Genomic DNA, 25640 nt, shown 5'->3' on the forward strand with positions numbered 1-25640 from the left:
ATGGCTAGCAGCTCTGAAAAAGAAAGGGCAGATCTATCAGCTTACAGACCCATAGCGTATGATTTTACGGGCGGACCAGTATCGGAAATGATTGGAGAATTTCTCGATGATCATCCGAACTGCACCAATAAGGATCTGCTCGATCAAGTAGCAGCCCAGAACGGCGAGTTTACAAATACTGCCGACGCTGCTCGGGCTTTAATAAGAATAAAGCAAGATCGCGGTGAGGTACTCGCCGATTTAGCAAGTAGGATGAATAAACTTGTTAAGTTAGCCTATAGGGGCGCAGAGATGAGGGAAGGTCCAGCTGTGCAAGTGCACTTAGCTGAATTCTTCATAGATGCGTTAAGTAACCACTTTATTAAGGAGGATGTGGTCAGATCGAATCCGACAACATTATCGGAGGCCTTGTCTGCTGCTAGACAAAGCGAAATGCTTTATAAGCGACTCCGAAGTGGCCACAAAAAGGAGCAGACTCTCTTAAATGATAGCTTTAACAGGTATCAGGGACCAAGGGGGCCCCAACTAGATTTAGGGTACCCAAAACCGAACCTTACAGCAACTGTAACGCTGTAAGATATAAGTTTTCTGGGTGTGCTTTGGCAAGACTGCAGCGAGGGCGTTCCAGCTATAAAAAGCTAGAACGAGACTGGGAATGCTCACTTCAGGAAAAGAGCAAGACCAGGTTACACTCAAAAACCACTCACCACCGACCGCCACAGAGGTCAAACACACGGACATGCAACCATGACAAACCCTCAAAGAAAGGAGTAACCCTGGGAATAATAAACACCAGAGGTCATGGGTGTCTAGAAAGTGGTGAGAACAGACCTAAACGGTCCCACCAAAGAAATAAATCGTCAATAAAACTCGGGAAAATAGTGAGACTCGACGAAATAAAATCCCCAACCAGAGCTCCGGAATGAAATGTCCAATTAAAATAAGAGGTAGACAAATAGAGACACTGATCGACACTGGATCGGAAGTCTAGCTCCTCAAAATATCAGTGTTTGAAAATTTAAAAACGCATAAGGAGAGTTAAGGTATTGTAACCTAACAGTTATTCTCGCCAACGGGCAAAGGATGCCACTAAAAAGTATGGTCCATTTGCCTATTAAAATAAAGAAGGCGCAAACTTCGTCTAGGTTTTTTATCACCCCAGACTTAGATCGGAAGTTGATATTAGGTGCAGACTGGTTGCAAAGAAACCAAGTCCAAATAACCTAATATCCTAACCAACTAACGGTTAGAGGGGTAAACATCCCACTTGGTAAAAATACGAGTGGTAGGGCCAAGTCACCGCCATGCATTGCATCGACGAGCACTGTTAGAATAGTTTCTAACAAACAAAACAAGAATTCACCCCGTCAACATCAATCTCCAGTCCGAAAAAGAAAACCTGTAACAGAGGTAATTAAGGTATGCCCCCACCTATCCACACCACAGGTACTTGTGAATCGTAAAATCCTCAGAAAAACTGCCGGCTTCTCACAGGACTTTTCCTTTCGGAAAAAGAAGGGATTTTCAATGACTAATCCCTTCACACAAAAATCCAAGAACTCCGAAACGTTAACCAAATATCTGGGTAACCCACAACTTACAGAATTCTTGAATTTACCCCTGTTCAACATTATAAGTAGAAGCCGATTACCAAATAAAAGACTTTTGAAAACGGCCAAGAAATTTGAAAATAAAAAATAAAAAATATATACAGAGGAGCAAAGAAAAATTGTCACCACACACACACACACACACACACACACACACACACACACACACACACACACACACATGTTGAAAATTTCCAAACAAATAAAGCTTCACAAAAAAGTCAATGAAAAATCAAATGAAACAGAGGACGACTAACGTTTTTTCGAAAAAACAAATACAACAAATTGATCAAATATTATATATATAAAAAAAAAATGATCAAAATAATGAATGTTTCGAAAAAAAAGTCCATAAAATTAAATGAAAAAATCAACAGGGGAAGATTAAGTTTCTTTCAAAACAAAAAAATAAATAAATAAAAAGATACTTGTGTGATTTTTAAGAGTGTTTCATTAAGTGCTTGTCAAGACGGCCTGGCGGCGAACGGAAATAGAATCAGTGCACTCAGCGAGTGAAGCGATAGAATTCAGAGATAATCATCCTCGACAAAACACGCTAGAAGCAGATGTTGAATTATGAGAAAAAGATTCGATCACCTGTTCGAGGATTGGAACAGAGTTTTTAGCAGTGTGCGGTAATGAAGCAGCCGATCACACGCGCGCACAGTGTAGGGATTTAAGCGACTCTCCTCGAGACTATCCATTCAACGAATAATAATTAATCCGGTAAGAAAATTAATTGTAGTTTATCTTTTATGAGTAATACATTTTTAATCTCGCCCCGTATCAGCGAAGTTCTCTCCCCAATAAAACCTTTTAAACCATAAACAAGTTTCCTTGTGTCTTTATGCATAAATTTTATTCGTCTTGCGTTAATAGATCTACAACCGCTAGAAGATGTAACTATAAAGATCAACGGCCACACATACAGAAAGCAACGATGGAAAGAATGAAGATCAGACACGTGTATGCAAAGACCTTATTAAATTAATTGTTTCTTGATCTCATACTGACGATAACCCAGAGGTGCACATGTACAAGCGTCTCTTCATTGAACTGGATATAGTAGAGGATCCTGACACCCACTGAGAATGGATTACTCAGTCTATAAAAAAACGCAAGCGGTAACCAATGAGAGAGAGTAAGCTAATCTTGATACTCCGATATTAAAAATACGTTTGAGTCAATTCCTTATTTTGTTACATTCAACATATATTTGGGTGTAAATTTCTTATTTCTTACATTCAACATAGATTTGGGTGCAAAATTTCTTATTTCTTATATTCAACATAGATTTGGGTGTAAATTTCTTATTTCTTACATTCACCATAGATTTGGGTGCAAATTTCTTATTTCTTACATTCAATATAGATTTGGGTGTAAATTTCTTATTAGTTACATTCAACATAGATTTGGGTGTAAATTTCTTATTAGTTATATTCAAAATAGTTTTGGGTGCAAATTTCTTATTACTTACACTCAAGATAGATTTGGGTGTAAATTTCTTATTAGTTACATTCAAGATAGATTTGGGTTTAACTTTCTTATTAGTTACATTCAAGATAAATTTGGGTGTAAATTTCTTATTAGTTACATTCAAGATAGATTTTGGTGTAAATTTCTTATTTCTCTTATTTCTTACATTCAAGATAAATTTGTGTGTAAATTTCTTATTAGTTACATTCAAGATAGATTTGGGTGTAAATTTCTTATTAGTTACATTCAAGATAGATTTGGGTGTAAATTTCTTATTAGTTACATTCAACATAGATTTGGTGTAAATTTCTAATTAGTTACATTCAACAGAGATTTGGGTGTAAATTTCTTATTAGTTACATTCAACATAGATTTGGGTATAAATTTCTTTTTTCCTCTTATTTCTTACATTCAAAATAAATTTGGGTGTAAATTTCTTATTTCTTATATTCAAGATAAATTTGTGTGTAAATTTCTTATTAGTTACATTCAAAATATATTTGGGTGTAAATTTCTTATTAGTTACATTCAACATAGATTTGGGTGTAAATTTCTTATTAGTTACATTTAAGATAGATTTTGGTGTAAATTTCTTATTTCTCTTATTTCTTACATTCAAGATAAATTTGGGTGTAAATTTCTTATTTCTTACATTCAAGATAAATTTGGATGTAAATTTCTTATTAGTTACATTCAAAATAGATCTGGGTGTAAATTTCTTATTAGTTACATTCAACATAGATTTGGGTGTAAATTTCTTATTAGTTACATTCAACATAGATTTGGGGGTTAAATTTCTTATTTGTTACATTCAAGATAGATTTTGGTGTAAATTTCTTATTTCTCTTATTTCTTACATTCAAGATAAATTTGGATGTAAATTTCTTATTTCTTACATTCAAGATAAATTTGGATGTAAATTTCTTAGTTCTTACATTCAAGATAAATTTGGATGTAAATTTCTTAGTTCTTACATTCAAGATAGATACGAGGGCAATTAGGTAAGCAAATTAAGTAAGAAAGAATTAATTGTAGCATTTCTTTTGTAGAAAAATAATGCCATTATTTTTTCTACTCGGTAGCTATTTCGTTTTCTATTCCATTTTTACGGCATTTTACTTTTTTACAGCATTATTTTGATTAGATTTATTTTAGAAAAAAAGACGTTATTCTCGAAATTATCAAAGATATTTACCATCTCAATCATATCAAACACTAAGTCCATATTTACTGATTTACAAGATCGAACGATAAAAATTGTCGTTTTAGAAAAGACAACATGATTCCATTTCCGTTTGATGAAAACCGGTTTTCTTTTATGTGGGAGAGCATCTACTAGTTGGCCAGTAGTGTACAAATTGCATCTAAGCCTTCTATCATATCTGAAAGTGACACCATGCTCAACGAGCGAGATTGGAGATGCGCGTCTGTACTATTCATGCTCTCTATCGATCCAAGTTATGACAACAGGGCCATTGCCAGCACCCTCAAATGTATCGCTGTATTGCCATGAATGAGAGGGGCATGCACAGGGTGATAAAACAAAGTTTCTGGTCATGGTTGTAGTCTTTGGTGTGGTTTAAAGTGAGCGCCACAGCATGCCACCTCATATCTTTGAAGTCGGCTTGAAAGTCCACACCAAAGTGTACTTCGATATGCTGAGGAGCGTGGTGATCCCCTGGTATAATCAGTTAGCCGATGACAGAACTTGGATGTGATAGCAGAACTCGGCGCCCGTCCACAAATCCAAAGAGACCCAGGCTTGGCTTCAGAAGGAGTGCTACGACTTTGTATCCTTCTCTCACTAACCTCCTCCTCCCTCGACTTGATGCCGCTGGATTACTTCGTTTACTCATACGTCGAGAGCATCACAAACATGACTTCACACAATACCAAAGGCATCCTGATCGCCGCCATCCGCTGAATATTGGCCGAGCTTACGCTGGTGCTTGTAGAAAAGGCATGTTCCCAGTTACAGACCCGTATAGAAGTGCTGATTGAGGTTGAAAGTGGTTAATAGATGTCAGCTCTACCGCATAATCAAATTACCTGAATTAACTTTTCAATAAAATTTTAAAAATAAATCTGTAGTGCTGTTTTCTTTGGGACGAAACTTTTATCGTTTCACCCTGTATATATGTGGTTTATCTTACAAATATAAAAAGATATAGAAAAAATTTATAATATCAACAATACATCCGTTCGTTTGTCTGTTTTTGTTCATACACCAATCCACTACAATACTCAGGTATTCTACATTGCTACAGCCTTCTTAAACATTCATATATTTTTTAAATCATGTATTTGTTTTCTTGTACATATTTTTTAAATTACGTAACAACTAGCAGGTCGCCCGGCATCGCCAGGTCGTAGAATACATTTAAATATGATATTTTGCTAAAGGCAGATTTCGTAGTTATTATTATTATATAATATTGGGCCCAATATATAGTAATGATTTAAAAAGATTTTTTTTTTAAAAATGACTCGTGCGCCACCACCAAGAATCGAAACCAAAACGTTTAGCTTATGATTTACTTTTTTAAAAACCATCTTCTCTATATAAATAAAATGAACTCATTTTTTCTCGTCTGATTTGGACATTAATAGGATTAAAAATCAAGATATTTCATGCAAATATAATATGCACAAACGGCAGAACAATATCTGAGGTGTGTTATAGGCTTATTATTTCTCAAATTCCTCGATAATCTTAGATTTCTATACTTTTTCTGCTGAGAAGTCAAAATCGGTTAAGATCAATGGAAGTGGTAAAATATTTTCTCTCTAATAAATTCCTCCTCCCCCTGCCACCACTTAACACCGTTTGGGGATCGTTCACAAGGAACAGTTGAGAAGAGCACACCGGTTTGGCTTCGTAGTTCTTTCATGAGAAGTTATTCAAAATCACTAAACTAAGCTGCAGTGCTCTGTGACGTAGTGGTTAGCGTGCTGGACAATTCACATTATATTTTCACGTTCGCGCCGACCCACCGTAGTCGTTTTTTTTTTCCTAAACAACTGGAATGGACTTTTCTTGGTGGCCGAACTGTTAACGTTGCAGATGTTTGTTTTTTTTTTTCACACTTTATTTTCCTACTTTTACTCATGACTCCGGGTTTGATCCTTCCTACTTACCTACCATAACATTTTTTAAAACTCACTCACCCCCCCCGTCCCGGAAACAAACACTCGGGCAACGCCGGGTACCCCCGCTAGCTTATTGATAATTTCTCACTTACAAACATTTTTAATTTACATGAGCGGATAAGTCTGCTGGTCGCCATGGAACTCAACGGCCACCCAAAAAAGTATTTTGTTATATACGAACGTGAGAAAATGGAAAATTATATCAAAATTGCGGGATGCTATTTTTTTTGGGGGGGGGGTAAATATGAAGAATTACTCCACCCTCGAAAATTCCTTTAAAATTACCACTCTTAAAGGTTTTCGGAGTGGTAATTTTAAAGGAACTTTCGATGATGGAGTAATTCTTCATATTTACCTTCTTTTTTCTCCAATAACATAAGAAATTAAGAATTAGACAAATCTATTTTAGGTAGGCCTCGCGAGGAAAGCTTTAAGCTAAAGAAAAAAAAATGGATTATCGGAAATCGAGATGTCGTTAGATGCCGCGTCGCGTACCAAACTGCCTTATCAAAAAAACATTTTAGCCAATAAACACGAATGAAAATAAATGCTCTCTCTCTCTCTCTCTCTCTCTCTCTCTCTCTCTCTCTCAGGTGGCCAGAAAGTGGGTGCTCATTTAAAGCTAAATTTACATGGAAAAGTGATTACCCACTTTTCGAAAAAGAAATTTCTTCATATCATGAAAACTGTTTTTGATACTCCTTGGGCGTTGAGTTCCATGGCGACCCGCAGAATTATTTAATGGTCATTCCCTTAGTCCCCCTTAGTCATGGCTAACGCATACGCACGTAACATTTTCGTTATTTATTTACTTACGTTGCCTTTCGCATTTTTACAAACATTATTTACGTTGGCTTAACTCTTTTCATAAATAATAAAAAAACGTAACTAAACCGTTTGTTGATAATTTGTCACGTGTACAAACACTTAGTCATTTATTTACGTTGGCTTAACTCTTTTCATGAATAAAAAAAGTTTTTTTCTTAAGAATAATAAAAGGAAAAAGTTACTAAACATTTATTACGTTGGCTTAACTCTTTTCATGAATTATAAAAAAAAGTAACTAAACCGTTTATTGATAATTTCTCACTTACAAACATTTTTAATTTACATGAACGGATAAGTCTGCTGGTCGCTATGGAACTGAACGGCCACCCAACAAAGTATTTTGTTATATACGAACGTGAGACGGGCCTTAATGGAAAATTATATCAAAATTCCGGGATGCTATTTTTTTTCAATAACATAAGAAATTAAGAATTCGACAAATTTATTTTAGGTAGGCTTCGCCAGGAAAGCTTTTAAAAATAAAAAATTAAGATAAACAAATGGTGCTAGTGCACCTATCGACCCACGCTATTTTTTAAATCGTATTTCCAAGTTTAATTAAAGTTTTATGATATGTTTTTTTTATTCAATTTTAAGGTTAAAGTACAAAAAATATATATAATTTAAAAAATAGGGATTTTTTTACCCATCTATTAATTAGATAGTTAAATGTTGTCATTCGAAAGTCGTCAACGTGTGATTTTCTGAAAATTTTAATTAAATTGGTAATGTAGAAATATGGTTTTATCGACTTTGAACGAACCAAGAATTACATTTATATATATATATATATATATATATAATGATTATGAAAAAATACACCATTATAAAGTTCACTAGTAACTTTATGATGAGGGAAAATTTCGTATTGATTGGATAATTACTCGATTTTTGATAGATTTTTAATGAGAGGCTCCGTCAAAAAATACTAACTTCCCCCATTCCGTTTTAGCCGTGCCTAGAAATAATGTTATCAAGCGTAAGTGTCTTGATAAACAACCAATCATCTTTTCATTATTAGTCCTCACGCAAAAGCGCATTACACGAAATTTTTTATGTATATATAATCTAATAGGAGTTCTGATTGTAAGGACTATAATTGTCTGTCTCTTAAATTTCTCTTATTTTGTAATGTTTTAAATTTTTATCTTGATTTTTCTCGTTATGTTCTGAATATTTTGAAATAAAACCCATACAGCATGGAACGATAAAATTGTCGTTCAAGAAAAGACGACATGATTCCATTTCCGTTTAATTAAAACCGAGTTTCTTTTTTTTTTTTTTTTTTTTTTGCAGACCATCTACTTGTTGGCCGGTTGTGCACAAATCGCAAGAGCGATAGGAGGTTTCTATCATGGTTGATAGTGACAATGTTAAACGCTGTACAACTCACGCTCTCTTCCGTTCCAACTTATGACATCAGGATCATTGCCAGCACCCTCAAAATGCAAATCCGGACGGTTCAACTCTTGAGGGCAGTTTAATGAAGTTTCCGACCACGGTTATGGTCTTTGGTGTGCTTTCAAGTAGGGCCACATCATGCCATCTTACACCTTCGAGGTCGGCTTGAAAGTCAACACCAAAATATACCTGGATGTGCTTAAGAGTGTAATGATCTCCTGGGGCAATCAAGCTGCCGCTGGCAGACCCTGGGCGTAACAGCAGAACTCGGCGCCCGCCGTTTCTGGAATCTTGTCTTCGACAATTGGTCGATTTCATCTTTTAACAAAGAATGTCAGGTGAATTTATATAATTATAATAATGTATATAATTATGTGTGTGTGTGTGTGTGTGTGTGCATATAATTGAATGAATGTAAAAATGTACAACGACTTTTTATATTTTGATCCATTTTTGACTATTTAAAAACCATGTTAACACGCTAAAGACTCATAAAACGGTTCGTAAAAAATCCAATCACATGAGTCCTCTGCGACTTTGAGTTTTGGAATAGATAGAGTTTTAAAATATAGAGACAGACAGGCAAGCAGACAGACATATAGCATTTTATATATTAAATTATCATCATCATCATTATCGTTAGCATTGTTGTTGCTGCTCTTATATTATTACTAGCGAGATCTGTGAAAATTCCACAGGGGACTCATTCATACGTAATATATTGATGTTGGCATTCATGTTCAGCGTAAATGTAGACGCTCTGATGTTAATATATTATTATTGTAGCTCTTTTGTTAAAACTGCAAAAGTATTAATCTAAGCAAGCAGAGACGCCCGGCGTAGCCCGGTCGTAACCTACGCTTAAATATGATATTTTCATTCTCGAAGATTTCGTATATATTATTATAGATTTAATGTTCTATCGATTTTTACATATTATAAAGTAACGATTTCAAAAATAAATAAATAAATATATATATATATATATATATATATATATATATATATATATATATATATATATATATATATATATATATATATATGACTTGGTTGCATCAACTTGAATTGAAACTGAAACCAAAACTCGGTCGGGTTTCGATCATGACTTGAGATATTTGCCTGTCTAGCCGCACTGATGAGCTGTGATACAGCGAAACAGTACTGTATGTGGATGTCTCTCTCTCTCTCTCTCTCTCTCTCTATATATATATATATATATATATATATATATATATATATACATATATGTATATATGTATATATATACATATATGTATATATGTATATATATACATATATATGTATATATGTATATATATACATATTTATATATATATATGTATATATGTATATATATACATATTTATATATATATATATATATAAATATATATATATATATATATATATATATATATAACTTAAGTTCCTTTATCTATGATCGAAGCTGAAACCAAAACTTGTGTAGAATTATTGATAAAATTATTTATAAAAAGAACACATTACTGGATTGTCATCAGCTATAATCGAAACCGAAACCAAAACTTATGAAGAATTCTTGGTAAAATTATGTATTAAAAGAAATGGAAATCCATAATAATTAAACGACACGGATGTAAGCGTGATACAAACAGTAAGTAAATAACACACACGCGATCGTATTAATATATAGATTATTATTGGTATTATTATTATTATTATTATTATTATTATTATTACTATTATTATTGTTGTTGTTGTTTTAGTAGTAGTACTAGTACTAGTAGTACTAGTAGTAGTAGTAGTAGTAAGTGCTGATAATATTTGTATTGTTATTATTGCTATTATTTTTAGTTATAATACTATTTTGATTATAACAAAATAGTACATGAATAAAATAGTTGATTTCATAGTGAAAGAAACTAACTGACTGATGCAATATAATTATTAACAAAAAAAATGAATAAACAAACTGCTTTAAAACCACGTTAAGATGCAAATATGTTTATTTAAATGTTTTTTCTATTTTTAAACTAGAACTGTTTCTTATTCGTTTCGGATAGTAAAATACCCCTAACCAAAAGAAAAGATGATTTTGTCTTTTCATTTTTCGTAAATAAAATGCCCGCTTCCTCGCATTGTTTATTCCAGACTGTGTGCTTGCATTGACACAAGGGCGCGTGACTTTAAGTTCAAAGTGAAGAGTTCTTTTCAACATTACCAGGTGTAAAATAACACAGCCTTGATCATCATTATATGGTATGAGTTCGAAAATTCCATTGTTGGCATTGGCTTCCCTGACATTTTTCTAGTCACAATTATTTCTAGAAAAACATCGAAGGTTGTCAACATCTTAAGTGAAAGTGATTTTTGTGGAACGTATCGGTTTCGAACTTGAGACACCTAAGTTGCCATTCCGTGCCGTGAACCACTGAATCACCGTCACCGCCTATGTATGCTTACTGCAAATAGCTTAGTCAAGCAGCAGGACTTATATAATGTAGATTTCAATAAGAAAACGCCTGTTTTAATCAGATTTTAACGGAGACAAAAAAATGAAGAGATAAAGGGCGAATGCAATCAAAGTTTTATTAATCCCCCGTGCAAGGTGTTGCTAATCCTTTGAATAAAAAGGGGTTTAAAAAATCTAAATGAATAATTTTAACCCCATCCCGCGCCGTTGTCTGGCAGAAGAAAAGAAAAGATCCAATATTATTAAGATGCGTCCATTAATTCTACGCGGTGTTTAGTGATGGCGACTTTCACACAAAAAATAATAATTTTTTTTTTTTTTTGCTTTCAGCATCATTCATTCTATTTATATGAATCAGATGATTATTGTTGGCTTTCGTTTCCCTCGATATCTTTCTAATTGAGATTCTTTCTGGAAAGACATTAGGCATTTACGAGAGAGTCCACGTGAAGGTTGCTAATATCGCCAAGTGAAAATGCTTTTGGGTAACGAACTAGATTCCAACTTGGCGCACCCAGTTTGCTCCGTTAATTAAAGTCAATTATTTTGTATTATTTTATCATTTTATCTCCTAAGCGAAACTGGCATTGCACCGACTACTTCCGTAGATGAGTTCGAAATTAAAGGATACTCTAACTGACCCCCCCCCCAAGATGTGCCTACATTAAAGACCACTTCCCATGTGGCAGGGACAATCCAGAGAAGATCCCAATTTACCCTATATGTGCTTCAGGGTTACACTTGCTCACACTACTGCGTTCATATTTGCACTCTATCGCCCCCACAACAGTGGAGTTAATACCTTTAAAGGCATTTCTGAGAAAATTGACCACGTCTAATCTGCGTACCCCTCAGCAAACATTTACGTCTGTGGAAACTTCAATATCCACAATGTGGAATGATTAACCCACTCTTACAAGACCGATGATGAGGGGAGGTTCTATCACGATTTCGTCACTGCTTATGACCTCACTGAGATTGTTCATGAACCCACTCGTGTCCCTGGCATTGGCGGCCAGAATGCAAGTCTCCTAGACCTTTTTCTCACAACTTTCACTCAGCTATGTTCTTCTTCTGTGCTATTCCCATTGGGATCTTCCGATCACTCTGTTGTATCAGTTAAGATAAAAACGAAATGTAATAGCTCCTCAGACGTATCTCTCCATCGTACAGTATATCGATACTCTATGACAGACTAGGATAGCTTCCGCACATTTATATCAGATCTACCTCTGTGTTCCATGTTTAAAAAGGATGTGTCCTCTATAGTATCAGACCTGACAGAACGGTTAATTGTAGGTATAGTCCGTTTCATACCCTCGAGAAAGTTCAAGCAAAAACCTGACAGCCAGCCGTGGTTCTTTCCAGAATGTGCTGCTGCCACTGCGCACAGAAATCACTTTTTCCATTGTTTCCAACATAATAGATGTACTGAAACTAAAGCCGCTCTCAGGACCGCCAGTAACCACTGTAAAAACGTAATAAAGAATGCAAGAGAGTTGTATGCTCTGTCCGTCAAATCTAAAATAGCTGAGCACCAGCTTGGTTCCCACCAGTTTTGGCAAATAACAAACAGAATCCTGAACAGAAGTGCGGGCTGTATCCCTATTATCATCAATGGGCCTGAGGTAATCTCGTCAGCATCAGACAAAGCCAAACTCTTTGCCAAGATCTTTGCAGCTAATTCTACCCTCTACGACCAAGACCGTCAACCCCTAGTATTCCTTCGTGTATCTGAAAACACGCTATGCAACATACAAGTATCTGTACGTGATGTTGCCAAGCTAATCAAAAACCTTGATTCCAGTAAAACAACTGGCCTTGATGGCATCCCAATTATAGTGCTCAAAAAGCTACAACCAGAACTAGCGCCCGTACTTACAAAGTTATTTAAGCGTTGTATTAAGGATAAAAATGCTTCCCAACACCTTGGAAAATCTCATCAGTATACCCTGTATTTAAGAATTCAGGTGATCGGTCATCTCCATCTCAGTACAGACCAATAAGTCTCCTGTGCATCATGAGGAAGCTGCTAGAATCTGTGTTAAATAGAGAAGTAGTCAATCATCTCAGCAAAAATAACCTTCTCAGTGACACACAATATGGTTTCCGTTCAGCTAGATCTACAGCAGATGTGCTCAGTTATATGTCATAGGATTAGCGAATCTCTTGACAGAGGTTTCCTTTCTAGGGCAATTGCTCTTGACATATCAAAGGCCTTTAATAAGGTAAATATCTACTTCGCAAGATCTCCAGCTATGGTATAGCTGGAAATATCTTCTCAATTATTAAATCATTTCTCTCTGATAGGTTCATAAAGGTAGTGGTTGACGCGAAAAAATCAGAAGCTCTCAGTATTAATGCTGGAGTACCTCAGGAGTCCATCCTGGGCCCAACTTCCTTCCTGATCTACATTAATGATCTTCCAAATTACATCCTGAAATCTTTCATAGACATTTATGCTGACGACATTACAATCTATTGTAGCACATCAAATACGGTAAACGACCAAGTTCTCTCTGATTATCTCCTCTAATCTTGAGCACGTGGTATAATGGAGAAAGAGGTGGCTGGTTACTTTTAATGCATCTAAAACCAAGCTTCTATCTTTAGATCATAAACGCTCTGGTGCCTGACATCAATTGAAATGAAAGGCTCTCGTGTTCGGGAGGCTCCATGTTTTGAAAAGCTTCTGGGATTGACCTTTACTCTCGATCTGAAATGGAACACGTATATCAAATCCATTGCTAAGGTCGCTGGAAAAATGGTGGGATCTTCTACCGCTCCAGCAGATATATCACTCCTGGTGCAGTTCTCTACCTATATAAAAGCCAGGTACGATGGAGTATTGTTGCCATATCTGGGCAGCTTATCTTGCCTTGACCGAGTTCAAAATAGACTTTATAGCTTAGTGGGGGGTTCCTTTTCTCTTCCCTGATACCTCTTTCTTACAGAAGAGACGTTGCGCCCCTGTCTCTGCTTTATCATTATTTTCATGGCAAGTGCTCGTCTGAGCTTCAATCTATGGTCCCCACTCGCCAAACTTTCACGAAAAACACTCGTCTAGCCAAAACCACTATCAATAATTTCCCACACTCTTTATCTGTGCCTAAACCTAAATGTAGATTCCATGAACAAGGTTTCTTTCTCAGAACTGCACGCCTGTGGAACTCTCTTCCGATTGCTTGCTTTCCAACTGACTACAATTTGATTGTCTTCAAGTCCAACGTAAACAAGTTCTTAATGAACCGTCTCCCTAAGTAATCCAATTTACAAAACTCGCACTACTTATGTCTACTACACAATAATCACATCGACTAATGTATACCCATTAGCCCTTATCCTCGAGTGGCCTCCGGGCCTTGATAATGGTGATTCAAGTTATTTATAAGACTTAATATTCGCAAAACTTCATAAGCATGTTTCAGTCAGCCAGTTACAAGTAACTAGAGACCTCTTCAGGCGATATTGCTTATACAAAAGCTGACCATAATAGAAATTATTCAGGAATTTACAAGCTCACACACATACACACACACACACACACACACACACACACACACACACACACACATATATATATATATATATATATATATATATATATATATATATATATATATATATAATAAAAGCAGATGTAAAGTAGACATTTACAAAAAATAAAACATTATTTGGCAGATTGCTCCAAAGCTAGTAGCTTGGTGCTCTTTAAACCACGGAGTTTCAAAGAATGAATTCTTCTCATCCGAGGAAAAACAGTTAGCTAAATGGTCCAGTAGTCACGCTAAAAACTTTGTTAATATTTCTATTTATTTGCTGGTTGCTGCATAGCATGAAAGTTTTATGATTTGTAGTCACAAAACTTAAAAAACACGTAATATAAAAATATGAATATGCAAAAATAGCTCATGCGGACAGTTCATACAGAGTTCAATATTAAACTAAAAATAACCAACTGTAATTAAAGGAGTCCAATGTAATGGAAGTTATTATTTGCAGGTAAATAAACCAACAGCAGGGGCTTGCCTCAGTTCTTGCAATTTAAAAGCAAAGCGTCAGAACTTGGAGTTTATATATATATGTGTGTGTGTGTGTGTGTGTGTGTGTGTGTGTGTGTGTGTGTGTGTGTGTGTGTGTGTGTGTCCATACGTATGATTTATTCTCGTTTCCTTCTCTCGAGATTTTTGTCAAATTCTTGTTTCAGAATTTGGAGATGAAGGTTGAATTATTCGGATGTTCTCAGATGTTATTCTTGCAAACTTTTCAATAAATGTAATCTCCGACAATCTTTCAAACTTGGAAATCTTATTGTCGAACGCGGGAATCTGTACGGAACTTTGAATATAACTCTTTTTTTTTCACTGACGAATGGCATTCGGGCCAAGATCACAGTGTAGCATCTGTTCTGATGCTGCACTTCATCTTTTCTGTCCTCGGTCGGTGAAGGAGAAGTCCTTCATGACTGAGGCAATTTTATTTTTGTTCCTATTCAGAGTTCCCGTTTTGGAGCTGGATTTAAAGACCGACCTTTTGTCTTACTTTGCCCTCGTGGGGAGGAAAGTAAATAGGAATTTGTTCTCGTTTCGTCAGCTATGATCGGGTTGAAGTTTTAAGTAATTCGCAATTGTATTCACTGTATCGCCCTGACTAGGGATTGAACCTTCAAACTCCAGAAATTCGCAAGGACTCGTGGCACAATGGATAAAACCACTAAATACTAATCGATTCTACCTGACATATTTTTTTTATTTGCAAAAACAATTGATTATAACATCGACCGTTGTCACTTTTTATGCGAGGAAAGCCACGCGTTGTTAATTAATGTTGATGACGAGGCATCAAAGACAGAATAGCAATATTCATCCATACTTGAATATATACAGCATAATCCAATTAAATCACGGAAATTAAGCAACGTATAGCTTGTCAAGACAATTTGAAAAATCGCTGCGCTATATGTAGGATGATGTCGCCATCTCCCTTCAAAAACTGCAAAACCTGACGTCGTCATCTGCCCTGAAAGTGATATACAAGTGACTGGGAAGCGTTTGTGAATTTGATATTCCCACGAAACTTTCTCCCCTTGGAAAACCGGTTCAACGCACCTAGGGTAAATGTGACTTCAAACAAGCAAACAATATATAAATATATACGAGGTGCCCTCAATAAGTTTCCAGACTTTTTTGTAAATTCAGTATTGCTATACATCTTATGAGATGATTGACTAATTTTTATGATTTCAGGTTCAAATGAACAACTACAACGGGAATTGCAATACGCCCTACTGAAACCTGATTATCACAACTATTGACTTTCAAAAATGCAATCTGGATGTGATGACATTTAAGAAGAATGATATGTAATTAAATTCTGTTTTAAACTTGGAAAAATGCCACAGAAACGTATGGAATGCTTCAAACTTCTTTGGGATTATCTTTCATCAATCGAGCATCAGTTTTTGGGTGGTATAAGAGATTCAAAGAAGGCAGAGAGTCTGTGATGGATGATAAGAGGTGGGGTAGAAGCAATGAAGTCAGAACACTAGAGTTCATTGTCCAAATAAAGAATTATATGGATAAAGATCATTATGTGTCTATAGAGACAAGTGCACAATTGGATGTCAATGTGGAAACTGTACACGCAATTATCAACGAGGAACTGAAGATGCGGAAGAGTTGTGCAAATACACTAGTCCACAACTTCATCCTTGTCACAGACTATTTGAAAAAGATGGGCATCAAGACCGTTCGTCACCCTCTCTTGCCTCCTTTGACTTTTGGTTATTCCCTAAACTCTAGAAAAACCTTAGAGGTTGTCGTTATGAGACAATTGAAGATATGACAGAGGTTGTGACGATGGTCATTGACATGCTCACAAAAGAGGACTTCCAGAAGTTGTTGGAACTGTACACGTGCATTGCAGCCGGGGGAGATCACGGAGTATGTGTGTACTATCAACAAAAGTGCTCATATGAAAGAAGTCTGGAAATTTATTGAAGTCACCTCGTAAGTTTATTGCCAGATTACTATGACAGCCAACAGTTAAGTGGTCATAAATAATGAGATTTCAGAGTGTCCGAGAACGTTCTAGGTGAGAAAAGAGTTGTTTTATTTGCAAGAGGAAATTAGATACCCAGGTTTATTTTGGCTGACTGCGTGTGAATTTGTATGTGACAGTGTTTGAAATACAGTATGTAATATAGGTGTGTCTAATTACCTCTGTTTTCCCAGTAAGTGTGATTGCGTATGAAATTATGTATACGTGTGTTTGGTGAGTGGTGTCTATATGCTGTCGCTATGTGTACAGTAGTTTGTGAATGCTTCTCTTCATCCATGTGGTTTACTTGCCTTCGGTGGAGAGATAGAGGGTGGGGGGCCACCTATGTCCAGGATAAGCAATATGAAAGAAACAATAACAATATTTATCCAAACTAAATATATCAATTTTATTGGCAACTTGTTATGACAACCAAAAGTAAAAATCAATAGATAATGAGTTTAAAGTGTCTAATAACTTCTCAGGCAAAGAAAATTGTTTTGTCTGTAAGAAGAAGTAATATGTTCGTTTCGGCTGGTGCCGTCTGAGTTTTTCCTGAGCCAGGGTGTGAAAATTGGGTAGGTACTGTAGATATGCATCAGCTTGCCTACGTTTTATCAGTGAGATAATATATTTATGAACTTGTATGTAGATGCGTTCGCTGCGAGGTATGTATATGCAGTTTCTATGTGTATAGTAGTTCGTGACTGTCTTTTCTCATGCATGTGCTACTTAGTCTCGACGCAGAGACGCGGGATATTTTTAAAGATTTTCACGCATGCATTGGATCCGAACGAAACAAACGACAAAAGAAAAAAGACATGCATGTTGTCTTTTGTTCTATTGTGTGTTTAGGTTTTTATAGTACGCACGAAATTAGAATGTGAATTTTCTTGCGAATGTAGTTGGCTAAAATTTTATTTGAGCTTTTACTTTACTGGTTGCTGCTCTATGTTGTTGAGCACCAGTAATTTATTCCGTATAATCAGATGATTCTATTGTTGACATTCATTTCCTCGATATTTTTCCAGTTAGACTTATTTCTAGAAAGACATCGGGTACTTGCGAAATGGACCACGTGAAAGTTGTAGACGTCCTTAAGTAAAAATGTTTATGTGGACCGAACTAGATTCGAACTTGGCATACCCACCTTGTCAGTCTATCATTAATCGCTTCGCCACCGTAACCTTACTGCTGCTGTTGTTATTGTTAAGCATTATTTATTCCGTACGAATCAGATTACTTTTGTTGCCATACGTTTCTCTAATATCTTTCAAGTTAGAACTCTTTCTAGAAAGACATCGGATACTTACGAGGGCGATAATATGAAAGTTGCCAACGTCCTTAAGTTAAACGATTTCTGTAGAACGAACTGGATTCGAACATGCACTCCGCGGCCTTTTGGGTAGGAACAAAGTGCAGTATCTGTTCTGATTCTACATACAATCTATTCTGTCTTCAATCAGTTAAAAAGAAGTTCTTCCAGACTGAGGCAATTTTTATTGTTCCAATCCAGAATGCCCCTTTTGGGGAGCTGGATTTTCACTACATTAAAAGCCGACCCTGTGTCCTACTTTGTCCTCGTTGGGAGGCAAGTAAATTGTATCACTATGCCATCGTCACTGTTGCTGTTCATCATAGGATTTTTGTTTTCTAAATTTTCCAACGTTTTTAAGTGAAAACGTTGCTGTGGAACGAACTGAGTTTGAAATTGAGTTTTAACCTGTTTCGGTAAGCATTCAACACCGACATTTTTTTTCAAAGTTGATTTTTTTTTTATTCTTTATAGCTATCAAAACTATATTTATTTAAATGAGGCGTCCGTGATATTTGGCCATAAGCTCTAGATATGGTAAGTTATAAATAGCTTCAGCAGTGGGAAAAAGCTGGATTCGAACATGGCATACATGGGTCGTTAACCTGTTTCATTAATTACTTAGCCATCGTCATCTTTCTAACCTCTACAGCTATAAAAAAAAAGTAAACAGGTGTATTCATCAGCAGCTGAATTCTTTTATCCGAATTCAACCGCGTCCTTTTCTCTTCTCCCTCTTCGTTAAGTTTCTGTATAAAAATATTGAATAGAATTTTATGTCATGCAAAAAACGATTATCTCGTTCTTTATTACTTTTAACAAAAACAAATTAGTTTTATTTTTTTGTTTGTTCTTTTTTCCGTTTATTTATTTTGCCCCAAGACAGGGATAAGATTTTCAGTTGCAGGTATTTCAAAATAGCTTATGTATCTTTGTTTTATCTTTTTCGCCCTTTATTGTCGTTATAAATCCGAGTTTTAGTCGTCTGAGCTGCAAAGTGTTAGTCAGTCTGAGCTCTGAGGAGAAGGCGAGAGCCAGACAAACGTTTGGCTAAAAAGAAAAATTGCGCTGTCGACAAAATCTTTCAGCAGATACAGATACTCAAAGCAAAAATACGCATCGTTTATTCTATAAGAAACAAATAGAAAAAACTTCTAGACATAAAACTCACGCCAAAAAGGATTTACGTGCAATTTTAAGGAAAAATACTTCCCCGAAATCTAGTTGGACCGAATTGAACACTATTATAAGAGATTTTCAAAATATTGAAGGGTGGATTCTACATGTGACTACAAATTAAAGATTTGTTAAGTAAAGATACACATTTGTTAAGCCATAAGTCACGACGCAAAACGCTTCATTATATAAAAGTGACGAAAAAAGAAATGTCTGTAAATATATAAGAAAGGATACTTCCTCCGAAATTTGGTTGGACCAAACGGAAATTAAACATTATTACAAGGGACTCTCAACACCTTAAAAGGGTGAATTCTATATGTGAATACATATAACCAGAGTAGAGATACGCATCTTTCAAGTCATAAATAACAACAAAAAAAACTCTTCGATGTCTGAAAACCGATTCAAAAATATTGAAACATCATTATAAAACATTGAAAGGTTGCCATCTTGAAATGCATGAGAAAAAAACGCAAAACAATCGTTCATTAAAAGCAAATATTAAATGACTAAATTGAAGGTAAGAAATATTGAAGAAAATTGGATAGATACGAAACTATTTCTGTTTTCGTGCTATTCTTTCTGTGTTCTATAATTGTAATTCTGCAATTAATCTCTATTCATTCTTTCATACATTTAAGCATACACGTTTCTTTTTTTTTTTTCGCTGTAATTAATAAAAAACAAAGACTATATATTCTTAAGAACTGAAGTAAAAAACAACGAATATCTGTATTTTAAAGACAAAATACACTTCTTTAAATTCTACTACGGACGAACGAAAATAAAGACTAGTGATAAATCATTTTAAACTCTTTGAATACACAAGAAGACATTCCAAATAATTGTGTATGTAAAAAAATAACGTGATTATTGGATTAAAAACATAACAAAATTAATTCATAATTGTATCCATAAAAACACATTTATATTCATACTTGCTTGAAAAAACATAATAATTGGAAACATAATATCAAAAATAATTGTATTTATAGGAAAACATCTTTATACGTTCCTGTTCACATTTTAATGCTTTTAAGTTTGTTTGAAAATGAAATTTCGGTTGTTCGACTTTGATTGTCATTTCTTTGATCTATAATTGTAATTGAAACGTTCGGTTTTATTCGTCGTTTTATACATTTAAGAATACACACTTTTTCGCCATTAGTAATACACAAAGATTATATATATATATATATATATATATATACTGATTCAAAAGAAAGGAATGACTCTGTATTTTTAAGAGAAATATACTTCCTCAAATTCTGTTTAGGTCGAATGGAAATGAAATATTCTTACGGGACAGTTATCAAATATTTAAAATTGAAATCTTAAAATACATAAGGAACGCGAAATAATTGTGTCTTTAAAAATACAAGATGATAATTGAAATGAAAACTTAATAACAAAAAATAATTCATCTTCATCGCTGCCTACATTTTAATCGACACAAAAGCTGTAAGTTCGTTAACAAAAGCACACAACATTACAATACCAAAAGAAAAAAAAAGGAAAAAAATCCAACTCGTCATTTAACAAATTATTTGTGTCATCTGTTCTACTTGTAGAATGGGTCGGTTTGTTTTCTGTTTATTTATTGTTTTTATTTCGTGCGTTTATTGTGATCAACAAAACGTCTACTCATGCAACAATTGCCACATTTTTGACAACTGCCGTCTTCCAAATTGTTCCTGTTGCGGTACCACGATCTCCGGCGAGAAACCCAACCGGCCGCAGCTCGTCTTCTTCTCGTTCGACGATGCTGTCACCGTAAGGAATTACCCGCTTTACGTCGAGCTCTTCAACGAGACGCGCTTAAACCCGAACGGTTGCCCCATCTCAATGACTCTTTTCGTTTCACACAGCAACACGGATTATAGTCTGGTAAAGAGTCTTTATGACAACGGAATGGACATTGCTATTCATGGTATAAACCACATCAAAGCTGAATCGATAGAGAAATTTAAGACGGAAGCACTCGGACAGCGCGAAAACATTGCTACGCACGCAAATATTCCCCCAAATGAAATCGTTGGCTATCGGAGTCCTTACTTGATTCCCTATGGCACCAAACATTTCGAAGTTTTACAAAATGCTGGCCTTCAATATGATTCAACCTTAACAATCACAAAAAGATCGTTAACCGAGGAGTCCCCTTTCCCTTTTACGCTGGACTACGGATGGCCCTACCCGTGTAGTATTCCGACATGTCCTACGAGTCCGATACCCGGCTTCTGGGAATTACCCGTCGTATCTGTGATTGATAGACTAGGATTATACCCATGTGTCTACATTGATGGATGCATCAATGAACCGCTCACCGAAGAAGATTCCTATAATTTTCTCCTGCAGAATTTTAATAGTTACTACAAGAAAAACAAGGCCCCCTTCGGATTAAATATGCATGCGACGTGGTTGCTACGCGAATATGAAACGAATCCTTATCGTATGAGGGCGATGCACCGTTTTCTGGATTACATCCTCAGTTTGGATGATGTTTTCGTTGTTAATATGAAACAGACAATGGAATGGATGAAGCAACAGCCGTCTCTTACGCAACTCTCGTCTTTTGTCCCGTTTAAATGCGAGACAGCTAATTCTGTTTTAACAATGGCGTCGGAGGACGCACCAACTGATGAACTGGAAATTAGTCAAACAGATTTCTCTGTCCCGACCTTGCATTCGGATTCGAACTTAGAACAATTTGAAGGCGATTCGCAGCAAGAATCACGAAGACCTGACTCATTGTCTGGTAGTCAAGAGAAAGAGTCAGTTGAAAGCAAAAATCCTCATATAACGACGTTAAATAAGAATGAAAGTGAAAATGGACGAGAGGAAAATATTAAAAACAAAATTCGACAGAAAAGAAATTCTGGCAAAAAAGATGAATCTTTTAATTCAGGGTCCGAAATTAAAAAGAATTCCAACGCTAATACAATCAAATCAGTAAAGGGAGATAATTTCGAAAATATCAGGAACAAACTAGTGGTGACTTCAACCGATAACACCAATAATGCTTTTAGCTTAATGGCGAAATTAACGATTGCTAATATTTCTGAACAAAACGCCAAGATGTCCAGTGATTCCAACAATGCAATTCCTGCACATTCTTCCAAATTTTCACAGAATCATATCGTAGTAGATCCACGACATGTCAGTTCAGATTCGAATGGTCGCGTTCTTTTTATACATAACAAGCATACCGCTCGTAATGTTTTAAATAATATACAAAACATAAGAAGCCATCAAAGTGGAAGTGACGACACAGATTCTAACCGGAAGTTGAAGAACGTGATCCCGAGTCTTTCACAAAAGCAAAATAAACAATCTAACTCTATGGATTCCATGAAACCACAACCAATTTCGGTTCCAAAACGTTTGCAGTCGAATTCATTTTTTCCTAAACTAAATCGCGTATCACTTTCTAAACCTAAAGCATACTCAGCCGACAGCTTGGAAAAAGCTTTTGGTGTTGCGCATAGTTTTACGAACGAAATTCCGACGGTTAATCTTACTTCGACCAGGGAATGTAAACCCGGCGTGAACTGTCATCTGCCCAACTGCCAGTGTCATGATTTTAGCACAACTCTCCCTCTTAAACAGACACCACAGTTCGTTTACTTCACTTACGAGGGGTCGATTAACGAAAGCATCGCCGAGAAACTCATGGCGCTTTTCACAATACAGCGAACAAACTGGGACGGTTGTCCGATTAAAGGGACTGTTTTTGTCACATCTGAAGGCAGTAACTACACCTGGATAAAGCAGCTTTACGATCGAGGATTTGAAATCGGGTTGCATGGACTGAAGGTTAAAACGCTTTCTTCGAAACTAAAAAGCATTGAAGTTGCTGTGCAGAAGTATCTCCTGAAACGCTATGCCGGAATTCCGGAAGAAGCCATCAAAGGTTGGCGAAGTTTCGGTCTTCAGTCGAAAGGGGACGACCAATTTACAAGCTTAAAAAGAACCAATTTGCTGTATGACGCCTCCTTGTTTGTCATGACTAATTTGGATAACCGAACCGGCATGTGGCCTTTCACTTTAGACTTTGGATGGCAAAACAACTGTTTGTTGCAGGACTGTCCAACGCAAGTGTACGCCGGCCTTTGGGAAGTGCCAGCTGTGCCTTACGTGGGAATTAAGAAACGTTACCTCTGTAAATACGTCGACAGCTGCTACAACCAACCGCGAATGTCGGTGCAAACCTATGACTTCCTACTCGATAACTTCATGGGCATTTACAAAGGTGATCGCAAACCTTTCGCCGTTAGAATTCGTTCTGATTGGTTCCAACCTGGAAACGAGGAAAATTTAAAAGGACTCGATGCTTTTATAGAACTTCTTCAAGAACTCACGGATGTTTACATCGTAAGTATCAGTGATTTAATCAAGTGGATGAAGAACCCGGTGCCCCATTTCGAGGGAGAACATACAAAGGAAACGCCGAAAATTTCTTGTTGAAATATACGAATAAAGAAAAAGATAAAACACATAAAATTGTCATTTGAAAAAAAAAAAAAAAAAAAAAGAAATGAAATATCGTATATACTCGCTTTTCATTTGATCTCTCGTACAGCTTGACTTTCTTAAATGTCATCAACAAAAGATGATTTCGTAAATATATGTCTTGACACTCTCAAAAAAAAAAAGCTCCGAATATAATTTTTTGATCTGTTATTCAGATCAACATAAATCTCTTTCCTCTTTCCCTTAATAAAATAGTAGGGTAGACTGAGTTATCTTTACAAATAAATTCTGAATGAAAATTTAAAATCTTTTTCAAACAGGCATAAATGACTTTCTTTTTTCTCTTGATAATGTTGCCTTCAGAGAATGGGGTGTCAGGATCATTGAATAACATAGAACAAGCAAGCTCATTGTATTTTTAAACACAATTTATTCACAGCAGAAAACTTAAATTATTTACAGAACGATATTCAATGTCAAGCGAAGCCACCATCTTGTCCTCAGTTTAACTCCAGAACCTTCTAGTCTTTTCAAAGATCTATAGGAGGCGATAACTCTTACTTTCTTCATTTAGAGTCATTTTCCACTTCTATTGGTAAAACAGATAGATTACTAGATAGACTGGGCTAATTTGGCAATTAGACTAACATTTATACAGCATTTTATTTTTGTTTTCTTTTGTATTTCTCCCCCCCCTCTCTCTCTCTCTCTCTCTCTCTCTCTCTCTCTCTCTCTCTCTCTCCTTTTGCTTAATTCGTTGAACTGCCGTTTTACTCCAAGTATCTGCTCATCGCGAGTTCCATATTTGGTAGCGAAAGGCTAAGGCTTGATTTGTCGGAATATATTTTTGCCTTACTTATGAAATTATGTGTGCATGTCGAGTTAAAAGTCAAAAATCAAAAAACAAAGACCCGCAAAGTTAGTATATTTTAATCAGCGGATAAATAATATATAAAAATTAGAAAAAATATTCATTCTCTAGGGATTAACTGGGCCAAGATTAATCAGGTGAGTTGGCTTTGTAACCATTTTATTTACTAATTTTTAATGAAAACGCCGATTCATTCCCCGGCGCATCCATTATTATATAGAAGAAAATACGGAAGGGGATAGAAAGAAAGATAGAAAGAGACATAGAAGTTTTAATAGGAAAATATGCCGCACTTTTTTCCGGCAACGCCGAGTATTCGCCTGATTCGCGTGTATATACGGTACATGAAATGATTACAAAAAATTTTTATCAGATACCAAATGACGACATTTTCAAATATTTGTTCCTGCCCTTTTCATTCTCTCTATTGGAGTTAATGGATTATTTAACCAATGCTTTATATTTTATAGAGACTTTTTGTTTATTTTATATTAATTTAATACGAATTAAACTGTTAAATATATGGAATAGTGGATAAGTATGAAAACTAATAACAAACACATTATTCATATTATTTCTATTCTTTGGATAACCGTTCTCATATTGAGTGTCATTTTCACAACGTTTCGGTCAATGTAACCGCCTTTCGTCACAGGCGTCTTTCTGTCGCACTCAGAAATATGCACGGAAGGATCTGTTTGTAGTGGATAAAGTACTTGGTAAAATTCGCTTGTAAGTAAGAGGGTTTCAATCCTCAGCGCAGGCGACACTTAAAAAATGAATTATGAATTAATTGAGACTTCTGCTCAGTTCACAGAACGAGAACATGTTACGCCCCCATTGATTA

At 35.6% G+C, this 25640-nt stretch overlaps 1 protein-coding gene across 1 annotated transcript; it reads left to right on the plus strand.

Annotated features, from left to right (window-relative positions):
• On the plus strand, positions 1 to 24218 carry LOC145276562 (uncharacterized). The gene is made up of 3 exons (XM_080127757.1): positions 1 to 572; positions 21024 to 23862; positions 24186 to 24218. Exons 1-3 carry the CDS (start codon positions 1 to 3, stop codon positions 24216 to 24218), a joined length of 3444 nt encoding a protein of 1147 aa, XP_079983883.1.
• Positions 24219 to 25640: the final 1422 nt, after the last annotated feature.

This window comes from Euprymna scolopes, chromosome 5, assembly GCF_053919585.1.
Source record: "Euprymna scolopes isolate OS-2025 chromosome 5, ASM5391958v1, whole genome shotgun sequence".
NCBI classification, from domain to species: Eukaryota; Metazoa; Mollusca; class Cephalopoda; order Sepiida; family Sepiolidae; genus Euprymna; species Euprymna scolopes.

Bases quoted from the DNA above. Each gene is read 5' to 3' on its own strand.
- LOC145276562 (XM_080127757.1), top strand. From the start codon at position 1: ATGGCTAGCAGCTCTGAAAAAGAAAGGGCAGATCTATCAGCTTACAGA. The intron at 573-21,023 runs GTAAGATATAAG...TTCTACTTGTAG, and splicing joins CTTACAGCAACTGTAACGCT to AATGGGTCGGTTTGTTTTCT. The intron at 23,863-24,185 runs GTGCCCCATTTC...ATAGTAGGGTAG, and splicing joins TCAAGTGGATGAAGAACCCG to ACTGAGTTATCTTTACAAAT.